At 47.3% G+C, this 16457-nt stretch overlaps 1 protein-coding gene across 2 annotated transcripts; it reads right to left on the reverse strand.

Annotated features, from left to right (window-relative positions):
- On the reverse strand, positions 1-16313 carry POPDC2 (popeye domain containing 2). Of its 2 annotated transcripts, none has more exons than XM_046659813.1 (4): positions 15374-16313; positions 11374-11482; positions 5619-6027; positions 1-492 (listed from the first exon to the last, which is right to left on the reverse strand). In XM_046659813.1, exons 1-4 carry the CDS (start codon positions 15862-15864, stop codon positions 407-409), a joined length of 1095 nt encoding a protein of 364 aa, XP_046515769.1. In that variant the 5' UTR covers positions 15865-16313; the 3' UTR covers positions 1-406. The 2 variants fall into 2 exon arrangements, with proteins under 2 accessions (XP_046515769.1, XP_046515768.1); XM_046659812.1 differs by having other exon boundaries at positions 5477-6027; positions 15374-16311.
- Positions 16314-16457: the final 144 nt, after the last annotated feature.

Below are 16457 nucleotides of genomic sequence, written 5' to 3' on the forward strand. Positions count from 1 at the left end.
AAGGAATGGAGTGATTTATTGAACGCTTACCAGGTGCCCCGCCACCACCCAGGTGCTCTCCTGAATTGACTGGTTAAGTCCTCACAACAGCCCTGTGAGGTGGATGTTCTAATCCCCGCCTTACAGAGGAGGCTTGGGGAGGCTGTGGCACCCGCCCAAGATTCTGCAGGCGGTAAAGGACGGAATCTGTGCTTTTGCACGCTCGGCTGCCTTCTCCTGGAAGGAAGGCTGGTGAGGGTGAATCTCTAAAAGTCACTCAGGGCCCGGGGTGTGACTGCGTTCTGGCATCTTCTGTGTCTGCTCCGACAGTGCCAGTGAGCCTTCCAGGGGGTGAGGAGAGGGGTGTGCATCCAAGCGACCTTCCTGTGAAGATTAACGTGGCCAGAAAAAGATGGCCCACTGGTCCTTAAAGTTCAGGGGTGTGGATGGGAGCCAAGGGGGCCCGTCCCCTGGACATAACTTGAGAGTAGCTTTGGCAAGGAGTTCTAGAAGCTGTGGAAAGAAAAAGAGGAAGAATTTCAGCGCTATGTCTCCAGATAGCTTGCCTGACGTCACAGGATTCCTATCAGTTTCTTTTTCCTCTACCAATTCCCAATGTTTTAAGTGTACCCAATGCCTGACATGATAGGGATGGTTATATCTTTGAATCATTTCATTCTAGAATATTAGTTGAGGCAGCTTTGAATTGCGTAGTCCAATCCTCTCATGTTACAGGTGGAGAGACCAAGAGATCAACTTCCGTTGCTTCCTATGGAGAATCTGTAGAACTCTACTTCCTATCTAACACTACTGAATGAGTTTTTAAAAATCTGTGTAGAAAAATGGTGAGTTTCATAAGATCCCTGTCTTTTATTTTTACAAAGAGAACGGTAGGTAAATGAGGCCTGTAAAACATCAGTAGAAGCGGGCATAGGTTGGGCTGGGAGATGCCATGGGTTGCTGTGGTCCAAGGGTCAGAGAGGGAACTGCTAACTAAGTCACCAGACTGAACACGGAGCCCTGGCAGGTGGAGTGGCACTGCCATCTAGACACTCAGAGCCTGAGAGCCCGGGCAGCTTCTGCCCTGCCACCTCCAAGGGCAAGTTTTCTGCCCCATGAGTCTTTCCGGTGGTTCTGTGAGAAATGTGAAGTTTCACAACAGTGACAGCTCCCCAAGCACCTCACAGCCACTTCACAGGGAGAGAGCCTGAAGACAGGCTGATGGTGATCTGTCTGCCCTGAGCAAATGAAAGAAACAGATGGCGGTCTGGCCACCACTCAGTTCCACAGGGCCTGAGGAGCTAGTGTGTGTTTTGTTTGGGTCTCCAGCTTTCCGCTGTCCCATTTGTTCTCAGGGGGTCTGCCCCAGTTGCCACCTTCACTGGAAAGCCAGACTGGGGGAAATAAGAGGGGAAATCAGGTACCCCTGACAGAGAGAGAGGAGGAGATTACTAAACAATTCTACAAACAACAGAAGTTTTAAATACTTTACACTTTAACTTGGCGCTTTATAGCTTACAAACTGCCTTTATATACCTTGTCTCAGTTGCTCCTCACAGCAACCTGGTAACGCAGACAGAGCCTACCTGTCTACCTATAAGTGGGTATTCATTATCTATTAGACTAATAGTCCTGTTCTGCAGATGAGGAAATGCTCTTGACGCTGGTTAAACGGCAGGACTAGAGTCAGACCTTGGAATCACAGAATCACAGCATCACAGAATTAGAAGGCACCTTAACAGCAATAATCTAAGGCATGCTTCTCTCACAGCCTGAATCACCTTATAAAAGCAGAGATTTCTTCTGGTCCCTGCTGGAACTCTTCCAGTGATGAGTAACTCACTACTCTGTGAGGCAGGCCATTATTAACACTGAGCTGAAACTCTTCTCCTTGGAGCTTTCAGCCTTTCATTCTTTTCTGCCCTCAAGAGCAACACCAAAGGAAGGGAAACTCTAATTCCCCTTCTTTTTGAAATTTGAAAATATTACTCTTGCCCATGTCTTGCAGATGAAACATGTTCAGTTCTTTCCACTGTTAGTCATGATTACTCACGACGTGACTGCCTAGCACAGTGCCTGAAATAGATGCAGATACTCAAAAGATGTTTGCTGAATTGGTCCTCTAGCCCTTGGTACTGTGTCATGCTTCCGGGCTCCTCTCTGACCGCAATTAGCTTTCATGCTGCAACCTGTTTCTCATTTGTTTGTTTATTTAAATAATAGAAAGGAAACAATATGTAGTTTTTATTTTCAAACCACAGAGTTTTCAGAATAACTTAAAAATGTAATTAAAGTTGGCCAAATTTCGGACAGCTTTCAATTAATTTGTGGTAATGGACTCATTATCTGACTTAATGGACCACTTCAAAGATGCGGTCATTGAGCATCTCCTATAAGTAAGACGCCAAATGGAACATTGTGATGAGTGTCCATAGAATTAAATGGAAAATTCTAGTGAAGGTGGGGTTAATGTGGGGTCTGGCTGGAAGACCCTGCATGACTACACTGCCCAGCAACACTGCTTTGCCTGTTAAAAGAAGTAGCACACATTTGCATTTCAGTTCTGGGCACCACAGACCAAAAAAATGTACTGTCTTCACAAAAGAGGCCCAGGGGCAGCTCTATTTTGAGTTCATCTTAAGTTGGATTGGTGTGAGGGATGAGCTCCGGTGTCAGTGTGATGAAGCCCTGTCATTCTCAGCGATGCGGAATTCAGCCAGCTTCATGCCTCTTCTGTAAGTCTGTGCCGGGAGGAATAGCAGTGAGCTGACGGTTTTGGTAACTGAAGAGCCGGGGAATAGATGGTGAATTGTGTGCCACTTTATAAAGGAAGCCATAGTAAATTGCAATCACAAGGAGCCAGGCTTACTCATTGCAGTAATAACTCTAGAAGGAGTTTGCTGGTGAATAAGTCAAACCAAACATCCAAAACCACAATTTCAGAAAAGGATCTCTGATTTAAATTATTTCATTATCACAGACTACATTGAAAGCCATCTGAAATTTGGCCAATTTGATTATGTTTTCAAGTTGTTCTGAAAACTTGGAAGTAAACAATATGTTTTTTCTTTTCTATTACTTAAACTAACAAAAAAAACCATTTAAAAACCTATTCTCTTTATACTACAAATATAAGTACTTTAGAAAGTGAGTTATATCAACAATTTCCTCGTCTTGAGCTTCAGAAAAGGCTGAATTTGAAAAGGGGCATTTCTTGTGATAGTATTAAGGGTGGAGGACCTTGGGGACTGATCTGTGACCTCCTTTCACAGAGAATATCTGCATTGTCATCACATGGTAGGTGATAGACTCTTCACAGGTACAGAATGGAGGGAACTTCTAGTCAAACAGAATCCACCTAGCAGGGAGGAAGATGATCCCAAGTCACAAGAGAAACTGTGAAACACAGCAGAAACTTCTTGCTGAAAGACATTCAGATGTCCAGGGGCTTGTGTCCATTGTACTGCTGACTGACTACTTCCCTTCTCTTCCTCGGGACAAATCATCCTTTGCCTTCTTACATCAACCCCAGAGGCCTTTGGGGACCAATATACTCAAATGAAGGAAGTGAGGTTCAGTGAGGTTGTGTGGTTTGCACAAAGTAGCAGAGCCAGACATGGAAGCCAGGACTTTGGCTCCCAGTCCAGGTCTTGTTCTTGTTTACCATGCTGCCTGCCTCCTAATGTTTGGGAAAACTCGTGTATGAAACGTGTAGCCACCTAAAGTTGGGAATTTTCACACCTTCACTTGAAGGTGATGGTTTTCTTTATAGGCCGAGGGAGAGGTACTGATCTTGGAAGAGTCAGGATTAAAAGCTAAGATGAGGGTACAGGGTAGGTAGGAGGAAGGAGAGATAGAGCCAGGCAGGAAAGCAAAGGTGCTAGAGAAGGAAATACGGGAACAATAAAATGCGGGAGATGTAGAGGACAAACCTGGAGAGGGGAAATTAACTGAGAAGAAGCAAAGGGCATTTTTCTTCTGAAGAGCAGCAAACTCAGGCAACCACAGACTGAGCAGAAGTCAGAAAGAGGGGAGGAAGAAGAGAACAATCAGAACCAGAAAACAGAAGAAAACCAGGAAAGCACGAGAAAAGTGAGAGCTGCTGTAAGTTAAGAGCGTGTGCAGGTGGGTAGGCATGTTGGACAGAGAGGGATTCACAGGACAGAATCCATATGCGTGGAGAGGGGTGGATGAGCAGGGAGGTGAATATCGGCACAATGGGAGGGGGCAATGAGAGTGGACTATGCAAATGGAGGCAGTCAACAAAGTGATCTGGGCGCTAGACAGATCCTTGGAATTACCCCAGAATCAGCTCAACCGTGGTTCTAGAGACGCTGGTACCAGAGGAGACGATAAATTCCGTATTTGTAAAACCAAATCTCTACCCTCTTAGCATTCACCTCTCTTGCTTCTTTCATCATTTATGTAACTTGCTTTTCAAAATACACAAACATTCATTTATTCACTACATGTACCCTGGAACCCTTCCTCACAGGGCTAGTTTCTTGGGAAATTTGTCAGTGCTTCCCAAAGAACAATGGGTCTCTTGAGGCACCTCCCCTTGCCCCTGCCACACACACACACACACACACACACACACACACACACACACACACACTTGGATATGTCCTCCAAATTGGGAACAGTGGGTTTTCCTCAGGAAAAGCCAGGCCTCTACCATGGCTGGGTGGAGTCCCAGAGGAAAATGTCACAGCATTGTGAAAACAGCCAGGAGGAACATGAAAGCCGTTTCCCAGAACTGCTCAGTACAGCCTTTCTTGTACACTCTCCTGAGCTGTGAGGGAAATCCTGCGAGGACCACGAGGCCCTCCCAGATTCGAGTCCACTCCACCTCATGTAGGTGTGGTTTGCAGGGAAAGCCAGGCCGCTGTGTATCCTTCCCATCATAGGAACCTTCAGTCAGAGCAGCATACATCCTTTGCCTGAGCGATCAACATGCTCTCCACCGGGCCAAAGGAGAGCAGGTGGGCCATTTTCCTCCCCGCGTGTTAGTCTATATCACAAGCCTCTTTGAAATATGCGATTTTAACAGCAATATCTGCCCAATGCAGGCTAAATAAGGACTGCATTCCAGGGCTGACTCTTTGCCAGCAAGAACCACTGGGAATTAGAACCATGCCGGGGTTTTTTTTTCCCCCTTTAAAATGCATGCCACAAATAAAATCCCCTTTAGCCCTAGCTGTGGCCTTAGCTATTAGCACAACCTTGTGAAAAATTTAGCAAGCTATCTGCTTGCTCAGAATATCGACCAGCCCACTTTCCAAAATGCAATCACACTTGGTAAGAAATGAGTTTAAAAATCTCCTCATGCTTTTCATGCACCTGGAATGAGCTGCTATCCACAAGGTTGGGTTAATGCCACTTTCCGGGAGTCCTCTGAGAGGACAGGCTCTGTGAAATGGGTTTTTGCCCTTACAAGCTGAGTTAAGGCCAGCTGTTGGCAGGAAGGTGTGGCGGCTGCCTTCTGAGTACTTACACAGGATCCTGAGCCCGGTGGCCGTGCCCATGTTAATTCTTCCCTCACCTCATGTACTCCCCATCACTCCTATAATCCATGAACGATTCTGATCCTGACACTTCCTCAAAATCCTCCAGCACCAGACTGGTGGAGTCCTCACCCAGGACGCTGCTGTCGGGCCTGGACATCCTGGCCCAGGAAGGAGGTGCAGGAGGGTCGGTGGCAGCTGGAGGGGGAGAGCAAGGGGGCGTGTGCTGGACAGATGTGGGCATGGCCTGAGGAGGGGACACAGCCGGCTCATGGACTTCCTCATCATCCTTCTCGGACTCTGCCCCTGTCTCTGGGGCAGCAGGCCCCAGGACGTGGTAGAGGCTGGGGAGACGGATGTCGAAGCGCAGCCCAAACTTAGCAAAGAGCTTGTCGTTGAGAGCGTAGAGCTTCTCGGAGATGTCATAGCCCAGCAGGGCCGAGAAGAGGCGGGAGATGTATCGCTCTCTGGCCAGAAGAAGGTGGAGACTTTTCCGGGGCCAGGAAATATAGCTACACGCAGTCTCGGCTGTCAGAGTGACCTGAGAGGGGTCAGGAGCAGAGAGTGAAGGTTTAAGCTGGAAAATGTGTCCATGCTTAGCCCAGGGAAACACAGTGACTTGGCAAATGGCTGCACTTTTACTGAAGAAGCTGTGGGAACACCCCCCACGGCCTTCCTGGAGAGGTCCAGTGAATGACTTTTATTGTGTGCACTGATGGGTGGGGGTGTCCTTGTCAGGAGCCTGGGATCAGCCATTCACTCACTGGGCCCTCACCTTCCGGAGCCTCAGTTCCCATATCTGGGCTCCCTGGCTCTCACGTGCTATGGTCCTGTGGCTGATATCACTAATGGCTGCAGAAGGTTCTGACTCTGTAGTGATTTCAAGAGAGAGAAAGGGCCTCCTAGTGCTCTGAGGAAAGGTTGGAAAGCTGATGACTGTTTGTTTTAAGAATAAAGGACAATCTATTGCAGTAGGGATGCAAAAAAGAGCTGGAAAGCATTTCAGTTATTAGGTGTGACAGGCTGCCCCAAGTGGACAGAACGCTGGCCTGGGATGCAGGCCCATGAAGTTGCTCTTGACTTGGCCACGACACATAACCAAACGGATCTGATGATTCAAGTCAGCAAAAGGGCACAGAGGAAGAAGAACTCTTGAGAGCACAAAGTCAAAGGGCACCCCACTCTCCAGTTATTCAGTCCTCTAGGAATTTCTGAGCCCTCACCATGCGCCCAGAAGGCAAAGCTGAATTATACCTGCAGGGTCAATAATGTGTGGCCGGTATGTACTAGGTGCTTGATAAATCCTTAATAAAACAATGGTGAGTGGTAAAGCCAGAGTTAAAATGGAAACATGCTTAGGATAGTAAAGGAAAAGGGTGTGGAATCACACAGTTTTTATAACCTGATTGGTCATAATACTTTAAAAGTGAGAAGGCCGGTGGAGTTCATGACAAAGGTTTGTGAATGGAGACGGTGGAAATGATGACAGCAGCTAAGTTTACTGAGGGGTGACTGTGTGCCAGGCATTGTGTTAAGTTCTTTATGGGGATCATCTAATTAAAGGTAAGGTTAATTTATCAGAGATTTCTTATAATCCTTCTAATTCCTGCATTGCCTACCAGATCTCCCACTGCCCTCCTCTCCTTTCCCTTCCCCTTGGCTATCCCTCTCTTCCATTTTCTTCATTCATTTCCTCCTTTCTGCTTCTCCGCCCCTACCATCAGCACTGAAGTCAGGGCCCTAATTTTTTTTTTTCCTGCTTTATTTCCCAATCCCCCCGCCCCAGTACATAGCTGTATATCTTAGTTGCAGATCCTTCTAGTTGTGGGATGTGGGACAACGCCTCAACATGGCCTGACGGGCGGTGCCATGTCCACACCCAGGATCCGAACCCTGGGCCGCCGCAGCGGAGCGGCGCGAACTCAACCACTCGGCCACAGAGCCGGCCCCTCAGGGCCCTAAATTACCTTATCAAGGCCAGAAGCTGGTTTCAAGTTCCAGCTTCACCCCCTTACCAGCTGTGTGACATCAGACAAATCACTCAATTTCTTCAAGCATGTTGCATCATGAGAAAGAATTCTGGAAGTTGTGCTCACAATCCACCCATTACTAACAGTTCAGCGTGTCATTGTCACTATCTGCCCCAGCCAGCTCTTTAGATGTCTGTACTATCATTGCCCAAATGAGAAATCAGAGTACTGAGCACAAAGCAGTGTGGGTAAGAGCGCATCTGGATGTAAACATGGTCCTTAAAGCTGAGCACAGGACCGTGTGCGTGCTTACGAACACGCTGTTGCTTCTTCCATCTTAAATCAAAATGAAAAAATGAAAATCTGTTTTCTTCACCTCACTTGTTTGGCTAGCTACCACTCCATCTCCATCAATTTGCTCTCCTTTTCAGCAAAACTCCATGAAAAAAACTGTCTGTCCTTGCTGTCTTCCACTCCTCTCACTCTCTCTTAAACCCATAATAGGCTTTGCTCCTGGTTGCCCACCAACACTGTTCCTGGTAAGGTCACCGGCGACTGTAAGTTGTGGTGCTCAGTTTCTGTGGCGTTCAGCCCGGCTGATCACTCTGTCCTCTTTGCTACGCTTTCTTTCCTTGGTTCCCAGGAGGCCGTACGCTCCTGTATAGTCTCCTGACTGCTCCTTTTCAGCTTCCTTTGCTGCTTCCTCTTTTTTTCTCCAACCTCTAAACACTAGAGTATTCCAGGGTTGGTCGGTTCTTGAACCCCTTCTCTGTCTAAACTCACTGAATTGGTGATCTTGTCCAAGCCAATGGCTTTAAATATCATCTGTATGCCAACGACTCCCACGTTTATGTCTCAAGCTCAGACCTCATTCCTTAATTCCAAACTCAAATATTCAACTGCCCATGCAGCGTCTCCGTTTAAATGTCCATAGATGACACAAATCTAATATATCCAAACCGAACTTCTGCTCTTCCCTCAAAACCAAGTCTACCTGCAGCCTTCCTCATCTGAGTTGAGAGCAGCTCCATCCTTCCAGTGGCTCAGGCCAAAAGCCCGAGCGTCCTCCTGGATCTTCTTTCCCTCATACACTACATCCAATGTATTAGAAAAGCTTTTTTTCTCTATCTAGAAAATACATGCTCTGGCCCCACATGATGTGGATCCTCGGCACCTCTCTGATTTCTCCCCCTGCAATTCTCCCCGCTTCCTCTCTTTGTTCTGCCACACTGACCCCCTCTTCTGTACCTCAAACAGAGGTGCAGAGCCCCTCCCATCCCAGGGGCTTTGCAGTGGCTCTTCCCTCTGTCTAATATGCTCTTTCCTCAGCTTCACAGATCTCACACTGTCACCCCCCTCAGATCTTTCCTCAAATGTCACCCGCTCAACAAGGACTTCCATGACCACCCTATTTAAAATTGCAACTATATCCATCTCCCTTACACGACTCTATTTTTTTTTACTACCAGTTATTATCGTTTAACATATTACATTATTTATTTATTCTGTCTATGGCTTATTTTTTGTCTCCACCATTAGAATATAAGCTGCATGAAGTCAGGGACCTTCATCTGTTCTGTTCACTGACATATTCCAAGCACCTCTAACAGTTCCTGGTATACAATAGGTGCTCAACAGATAGTATTGAAGTGAATGCATGAATCAGGTGAAGATTACCCATCTTGTGTGTTGTAAAACAACTTAATGTCACTTTCTCATGTCCTGTACAAAATCTTTCCCCAAAGGTCTTCAGGAAACCTGTTCATTGTCTGGTTCCCACATACATACATGCATGCTGGTAATAAAATTTTGGCAACTTTTTCTTTAATTTTCCCCTCAGAGTTTGGTTGAGCGGCTTTAATGGGATAACATATGTAAAGAGGTCTTGGGTCCAATAAAACATGATGCAAACTGAGAAATACTGATGATTCCTCCCATGCTGTGTTCTTGGTGACTGATGAGATGGTCACAGTGCTGAAGAGTCAATAAATTCTTATTTAACTGAGTTATTGAGACGTGTGATGGGATGTTGATTCATTTGTGGTAAATGCAGTAAGAATTATGATTCAGGCAGTCACTGTGGATTGCCCTATTACTCAACAAAGACTATGTAATTGCAAAAGGCAAGGACAGGATGAACCATAACTCAGGACAGCACTTGACATTTGCAAAGAGGAAATGGGACTTTACACAGCCACTGGCCAATGTGTGGATCTCATTGCTCCCAAAGGAGGCGCACACTAAAAATACAAATGGGAGGAATATGATGGTAGCTACATTCCAGGCTCAGAGGCCATCTGGGGTTACAGCCCTTCCTTTCGAGCATAACTTAGGGGAGGACGCCCGGCTTATCCACCACCTGTCCCTTGGTGTCAGTGTCAGAAACAGAGCCTAGTCTGGCTGGATCAGGACCTGACTCAGCCCTCCTGGAGGTTCTCATGGCCCTGAGGGAGTTCTCCAAGGAGACTGCTGGGCTAGTTGGAGAGGGTGGGTGTGTTTGTGGTGGGGGAGGAACATGATCAGAGGTGGTCTGTGGCTGGTGGCCCTGGCAGTGGGATCAGGATTGCCTCTCAGGCTCTGTCCTCACAGAGCCAAGAGTCAGGGTGGGGCGGAAGCAGGCCCAACCAGGTGGCACCGCCTGGCATGTGTCTATTCTGGGGTTGGCTCATATGCTAGCATGAGGGACTCCCTGATAGAAGGAGTAGGAGACACATGGAACCCAGTACTGGCAAACTAGACTGAGGAGCTCCTACAATGGGGTGTGTGTGTGTGTGTGTGTGCGTGTGCGTGTATGTATAAACTCCATTCTCCTGGTGACCCTCCCATTTTAAAAATGAACAGACACAGTAGAGCCAGGCAACTTGCCCTTGCCACTTTCTAGCTGAAGACCTTGGGCAAATTACTTGATGCTTTTGAGCCTCAGTTTCCTCATCTGTTAAATGGGGCAATAATAATAGCCAGCCCAGAGGATTGTTGTGAGAATCAACAAGGCAATATAATATGTAGGGCCTGCCACACGCTAGCCATCCAATAAGTCAGAACTACAAAGAAGGTAACCAAAGTCTGAAGGATTGGCAGAGAAGAGAGTAGGGCCAAACAGCCAGGCCCCCACCTTGGAGCGTGTATGTGAATGCCCCATGGAGTCCTCTAACATACAAACTGCCCACTGCCAAGCCAGTTCAGCAAACCTTTATTGAACACCTACTGTGTTCAAGACACTGTCCTTTGGAGCCTGGGGATAGAGAAGAGGAGAAGCCCAGACTTCTACCGCAAAGAGTTCACTGTGCGGAAGACAGGAAACCAGGTTATTAGAACAGAGAGCATTGTGTGCACCAGTCAGCGTAAGTAAAAGGAATAGAAAAGGCACGCAGGCAGGAAAAATAAGCTGTGAGCATGGAAGCTGGTGAGGTCAACATGGGCAGGCTTCAGAGGAAGTGAGATGCCACGGCCTTATGTAGATGGGGAAACGCATTTCAGATGGAAGGGACAGGAGGTGCCAAGGCACGGCCACTGCGAAGAAACGTGGTTTATTTGGGGAAGTCCTAGTAGTTCGGCATGGCTGGTAAGGGCAAAAGTGTAAGAGAGGAAGGCACTTGAGATGTGGCTGCATATCACTAGAGGTCTTAAGTTACTCTCTAAGGATTGTGGGGTTTTATCTTGTGGTCACTGGGGTCTTCTGGAAGAGTTCTAGGCATAGGAGTGACATGATCCGCCTCTCAGGGTCAGTACCTCCCTACCCCACCCCACCTCTGCCAGGAGCCCAGGCACTCTTTCCACAGAAGGAGAGTGCTCCCACCCTTGACACCATATTGGCAGTGGTTCAAAGGACAGATGGAAGAGGGGAAAGGTGGAGGGGGGACATTGCTGGCTTACAGTGGGAGGGGGTGGGAAGGTGCTTCCGTGGGGTTCCCTGTTACCTGGAACACCCCCTCCTCAGAGGGCTGCAGCGATTCCCACTCGGGAGAGTCCATGAACTGGTAAGGAAAGATGTAGTGCAGAAACTGGCCGTCCTGGCTCACACGAACCCTGGAGAAGGGAAAGAAGAGACAGTGTGGGCAAAGGGAAATGGCTCCCCGAATCCTCCTCAGAGTCTAAAGGACATAGGACAAAATGGAAAATGATTAGGATCCAGTATGGGCTTTTTCCTCTTTTCCCCAGAAAACTCAGAGTCTCGGCTTCAACTTTTCTTCTAAAGTGAGTTATCGCAGGAAAGGAGATGTCTCCGTCAGGCAAAGGGGAAGATAGAAAGATCTCTAATCCAGACCCTGTCCCTTTGGAAGGAGCTATTGTTCCATTTTTTCTGGAGCTTTATTGGCTGAGCAAATATGCATGGAGCACTCCCTGTGTTCCTGGAGGTCTGGAAATGCAGAGATGGGTATGATCTGATCCCTGCCTTTAAGGATTTCACAATTTAGTGGAAGTCACAGGTACATAAATAACCGGCTGCAAGTCAGTGCGTGCTGTCATGGAAGAGGAGAATAGAGGAGGGAGAGAGAGTTCTCTTCGAGTGGCAGACTTCTCAGAGATGACATTTGACCTGAGTTTTGAAGGATGAGTAGGATATTGAGAAGCAGATCAGGATGGGGATGGATGGAGAGCTGGGAAATGCATTGGGGCAGTTTGTTTTCCAATATCTGCTTTTTCCCTTCCTCCATAGTGCTAGAGTTTTAGCCGGGCTCATGGCTGTCCAGCTAGACTGCATATCCCCATCTCCCTTGCAGCTAGGTATAGCCCTGTGATTAAGTTCTGGCCAATGGGATATTAGCACTCCAAGTTTTGCTCCTAATGAATGCCTAGATACATATGTTGTGCATACAAATTACCAAAGACCATCATCAACTAGTAAGCTATTGCCTATTATCTGACAACCTAAAGATGGATGACAGAAGAGGATGTAGGACTCAAACCAAGCCAAGGATGTGGTATCAGCCATTGTCTCTGATGGCAGAAACTCTTGCTGCTCCAAGAGCAGGTAATATACATAGATAGCCAGGCAGAACTTCCCTGAGTAATGAAAAGATACTAGAGAAAATGAAGTGCCTGCTCTCTTCCCTCAGGGTCTTCACATAATCTGTCCCCTCCAGCTGGGCTTCTTCCCAATCCCCACTTTCTCCTCAGGCATCAGTTTAAACATTCCTTCTTCCAGGAAGTCTTGTCTGACCTCCCCAGAAAAGTTAGGTCCACCGGTTGCATGCTGTCATTGCACTTCGCGTTTCTCCCTGTAAATATTATGTCTATTATTCACCACTACGTCAAATATTAACTATTGACTTTCTTGATAGACTATGAGCTCCATGAGTAGAAGGCTAATATTTTTCATATTTTAACACTGGATCCCTAGTCTCTACCACTCTTAATGAATATTTTTGGAAAAGGGGAAGAAACAAAGGAAGGAAGTGGGGGAGGAGGGAAAGAAGGAAGGAATGATCAAACAAATGAACTCACTTGTGTCACCATAAAAGGGCACTAAACTCTCAGGGAAAAGCTTCTCAAATAAAGGAAGAAAGACAAGAGGAGATATATCAAATCCTCCCATCGTATCCACGGGCAAGGAACCTGGCCACTTAAGCAAGCCACCGAGGAGTGACAACATTTTAGAGTGTGAACAACATCTGATGAGCTTGCGCAGCTCCTTGAAGCCATTTCAACTGGTATTCTGTGTCCTTTATCATTTGAGTCTCTTCTTCCTTCCCGATCTGCTAGATGACAGGTAACGTCCTCCTACATGAATAGCTTGGAGAGTTAGTTGCCTGCTCAGGAGGCTGTGCGTGTGGGAGTTCCTGCTTTAAATTTTATATGCGAGAAACTCTCCAACAGTAAGTACAGCTTAACAGGGTAATAAACTTTGAGGAAGTCACTTCGCCCTTCTGAGTCTTGAAAAGGACTGATTGTCTTTATTAAAACAAAACAAAAAGAATGTCTGAGGTTTCAGCAAAGGGCTCCAGAAGAGAGTATGCACGTGAGATGGCGAGGTCTGCCCAAGGAGCCCCCACTCCCTGGCATGTAGTTCTTGTCTGCTGCTTCGAGGTGTTTGGTACCTCACTATAACCAGCCAAAGCTACAATGATTCTCCTTTAAAACTAGAGCCTGGTCATAGACCCGAAGCCTCTTCCCCCAGCTCCAATTTAGCAAAGTTGAGACAGGATGACGTTGAAAGATAACAAGACAAAACTTTTACTCTAGACCTTGAAAACCAAGGGAAAAAATCAAAATTGGCTAATTTCTGACTCGAGTCTTTGATGCTAAGTATACTAGGAAAAGCCACACTGAGGAGGCAAGTCCCCCCTCCCCATCTCAGGGAAATTGTCTTATACAAATTACAGTAAATCCAACATATAATAGATACCTGAGCCATAGAACAATCATAACATCCTTCCATAAACTAGCACCATACAGCAGAGTGGGTATTTCTCCCACCAGTCTCAATTCCCTCCTTTGAACAGAGGAGGCAGGAGGAGAAAAAAACATTATGGATCTCATGAATGAGGATATTTCCTAAATTGTCTTTATTTTAAGCATGGAACTGTAGGTGGCAAACATTTGGCAGCAGTCACAATGTATTTGTACGTACATGCATTTGTTTACACTTCAATTCACTCATAAATGAAATGAAACACCTCCCCACAAAATCACATAGCTCATTCAACCCAGCACCTCTGAGCCAAACAAAATCAAAACTTGTCTACGCAACACTTTCAATTCGATACATTAACACAGAAATGCATAGGGTTACCAGAAGTAGTTGTTGTAGTACCATCATCATCATTGTCAAATTCTTCTTTTTTTCCCCACTGTGTGGTTGTCAGTCTTATCTGATTTCATTTTTTTCTTTCTTGGCATCAAAGCCTTCTGATTACTATCTGATCTTTTCTACTACATTCTCCCGGTCTCAAGAAAGCAGGTGAGAAAACTGAGGACAAAGCTTTTGAAATCCTTTGCTTGCTTTCCACATATCCAGCCCAAGTATCCCAGGTTATCCCACGCACAAGTCCCACTAAGGCAATATTTCCAAGAATCCACAACTACCTACCAAATGTGCACCACAGAGCCCCACGGTGTGTGTTCAGAAGATATCGGCCAATGGCCAACACTCCTGTGCAGGCTGCCTGGGCGTACACTGGTCCTAACTAAGACCATATCTACTAATGTCTGACTGTCAGCCTTCTTAAGAGGAGTCAGCCAGGTGTCTGCAGCAAATCCTCAGGTAGACACATGTGGGTATCTTTACTCTTTCCTCGACATCTGGCCCTCAGATTTACAGTACTTGATTTCGTGGTCTGTGAGGATCTCAGTAGAACTGGGAATGGAAAAGTGGACAAGGGTATTCCCTCTCCATACCTGGGTCTATACAGAATGGCTTTACCTTAGAGTCTGTACAGGATATCCCCAACACAATTGGGTGTGTTTCCTTGATGCCCTGGCAGGGAACAAGGGTTACAGGAAACCCTCTCTGTTTTGGCACTGTTCCCTGCATGCAGTTGGCACTGGGCAAATGTTGAATGCATATGGAAGAAATAAATTAATCTTACTGAAATGCTCAGTTTTCCAAAGCATACAGAGATATTGCTGCAGCTTAGGCATGACACAGTGGGGGGTGTGTGTGTGTGTGTGGGCGTGCGTGAGCATCTGTGTGTGGTCATTACAGACGCAAGCTCAAGAAACGTTCACCCCACAACTCCCAGCAGCAAGTGCATACGCAAACCTTCCTGCCAACCAAGAAGACGCCTCATGATTTAGTTTCCTCTTGGAAATGCTAGAAAGAGGAAGCAAACCCATGCTTAGAAAAATCCATTTTGGTTTGTTTGACTTGCCACATCCTTCCCTCAATGAAAGGGAACACGAAATGGAAAGGGATCATTGGGAAAGGAGAAGTGTGGGCAAGGGAAAGAAATGCTGGGCAGTGACAGAGCAGCTTACCGGCCAGAGAGCAGCAGGGACAGGCGGTTGATGGGCGTCTCGCCCTCCACAGCATAGGTCTGCTCGGCAGCCAGAGTCAAGACCTGGCCCTCGCAGCAGTGGACAATCTCCTTGTATGTCTGCAGGGGCACCTGCAGGGGCAGGCACAGCGTCTTGTAGAGGAGCTCGAACTCTTCAGGGAGGGTGTCCTCGCGGAGGCGGTACACCAGGTGTGCCAGCTGGAGCACACAGGCCGTTGTCAGCAGGAAGCTCCAGAGGACGACGTCCAGGCCGCAGGCGTGGAACCAGCCCCACAGCACGCAGCACAGGTAGCCTGTGCCCAGGAAGCCAAAGAGGTAGAAGCATCCATACACCCCACTGCCCCCCATGAAGCCCAGGAGCAAGAAGCAGTTGGCCAGGTGGTAGAGAGCCCCTTCCAGATCCTGCTTCCAGCCAGCGCACACGGGTGCCTGCCAGAGGAGCTGGCCCACGCTGCTGCCGTTGGTGCTCATCTTCGGGGTGTCTCAGAGCCTTGCTGGGCTCTAAGGCTGGCCCCACATAGGAAATTCAGAAAATGGGTTAATCGGTCCTCCCAGATGTCTTCTCACCTCAGGCTTCTCACCACCAACTCCACCTTTCCTGGGAGGAATGTTTCTGGCAGCTTTGGGAATGAATGGCAGAACATAGTACGCTTCATGGAGAACTGAAAACTTTTCCCTTCTCTCTTTCCCTCGGCAAGGCTCTGGCCCTCTTTGCAGAGCTTTGGCGAGCTTCCCCGGCTCCGGGTTTCTTAGGACAGCCTTCACATTTGGCTCTTAGCAGAAAACCTAAATTGTGGCAAGGAAAAGAGAGGACTACGGGCCTGAAAACTTCAGCAGTGAGGGATAAGGTGGCCACATCCTGCTCTCTGTTGTCCCCAGACAGAATGAGGAGAGCCCAGCACGGGAGGCACACTTGTGTTCCATTTGGAATGCGTCTCTCTTGGCACCGGAAGAAAGGGTGACCCCAGATGGATACCATGTTTGGAATTGGAATCCAAGAGGTACTGGCAGTGAGGAAAAACAGGCCAGGCACAGAGGCAGGCTGGCAGAGCACTTAACATACC

This window comes from Equus quagga, chromosome 4 (assembly GCF_021613505.1).
Source record: "Equus quagga isolate Etosha38 chromosome 4, UCLA_HA_Equagga_1.0, whole genome shotgun sequence".
NCBI classification, from domain to species: Eukaryota; Metazoa; Chordata; class Mammalia; order Perissodactyla; family Equidae; genus Equus; species Equus quagga.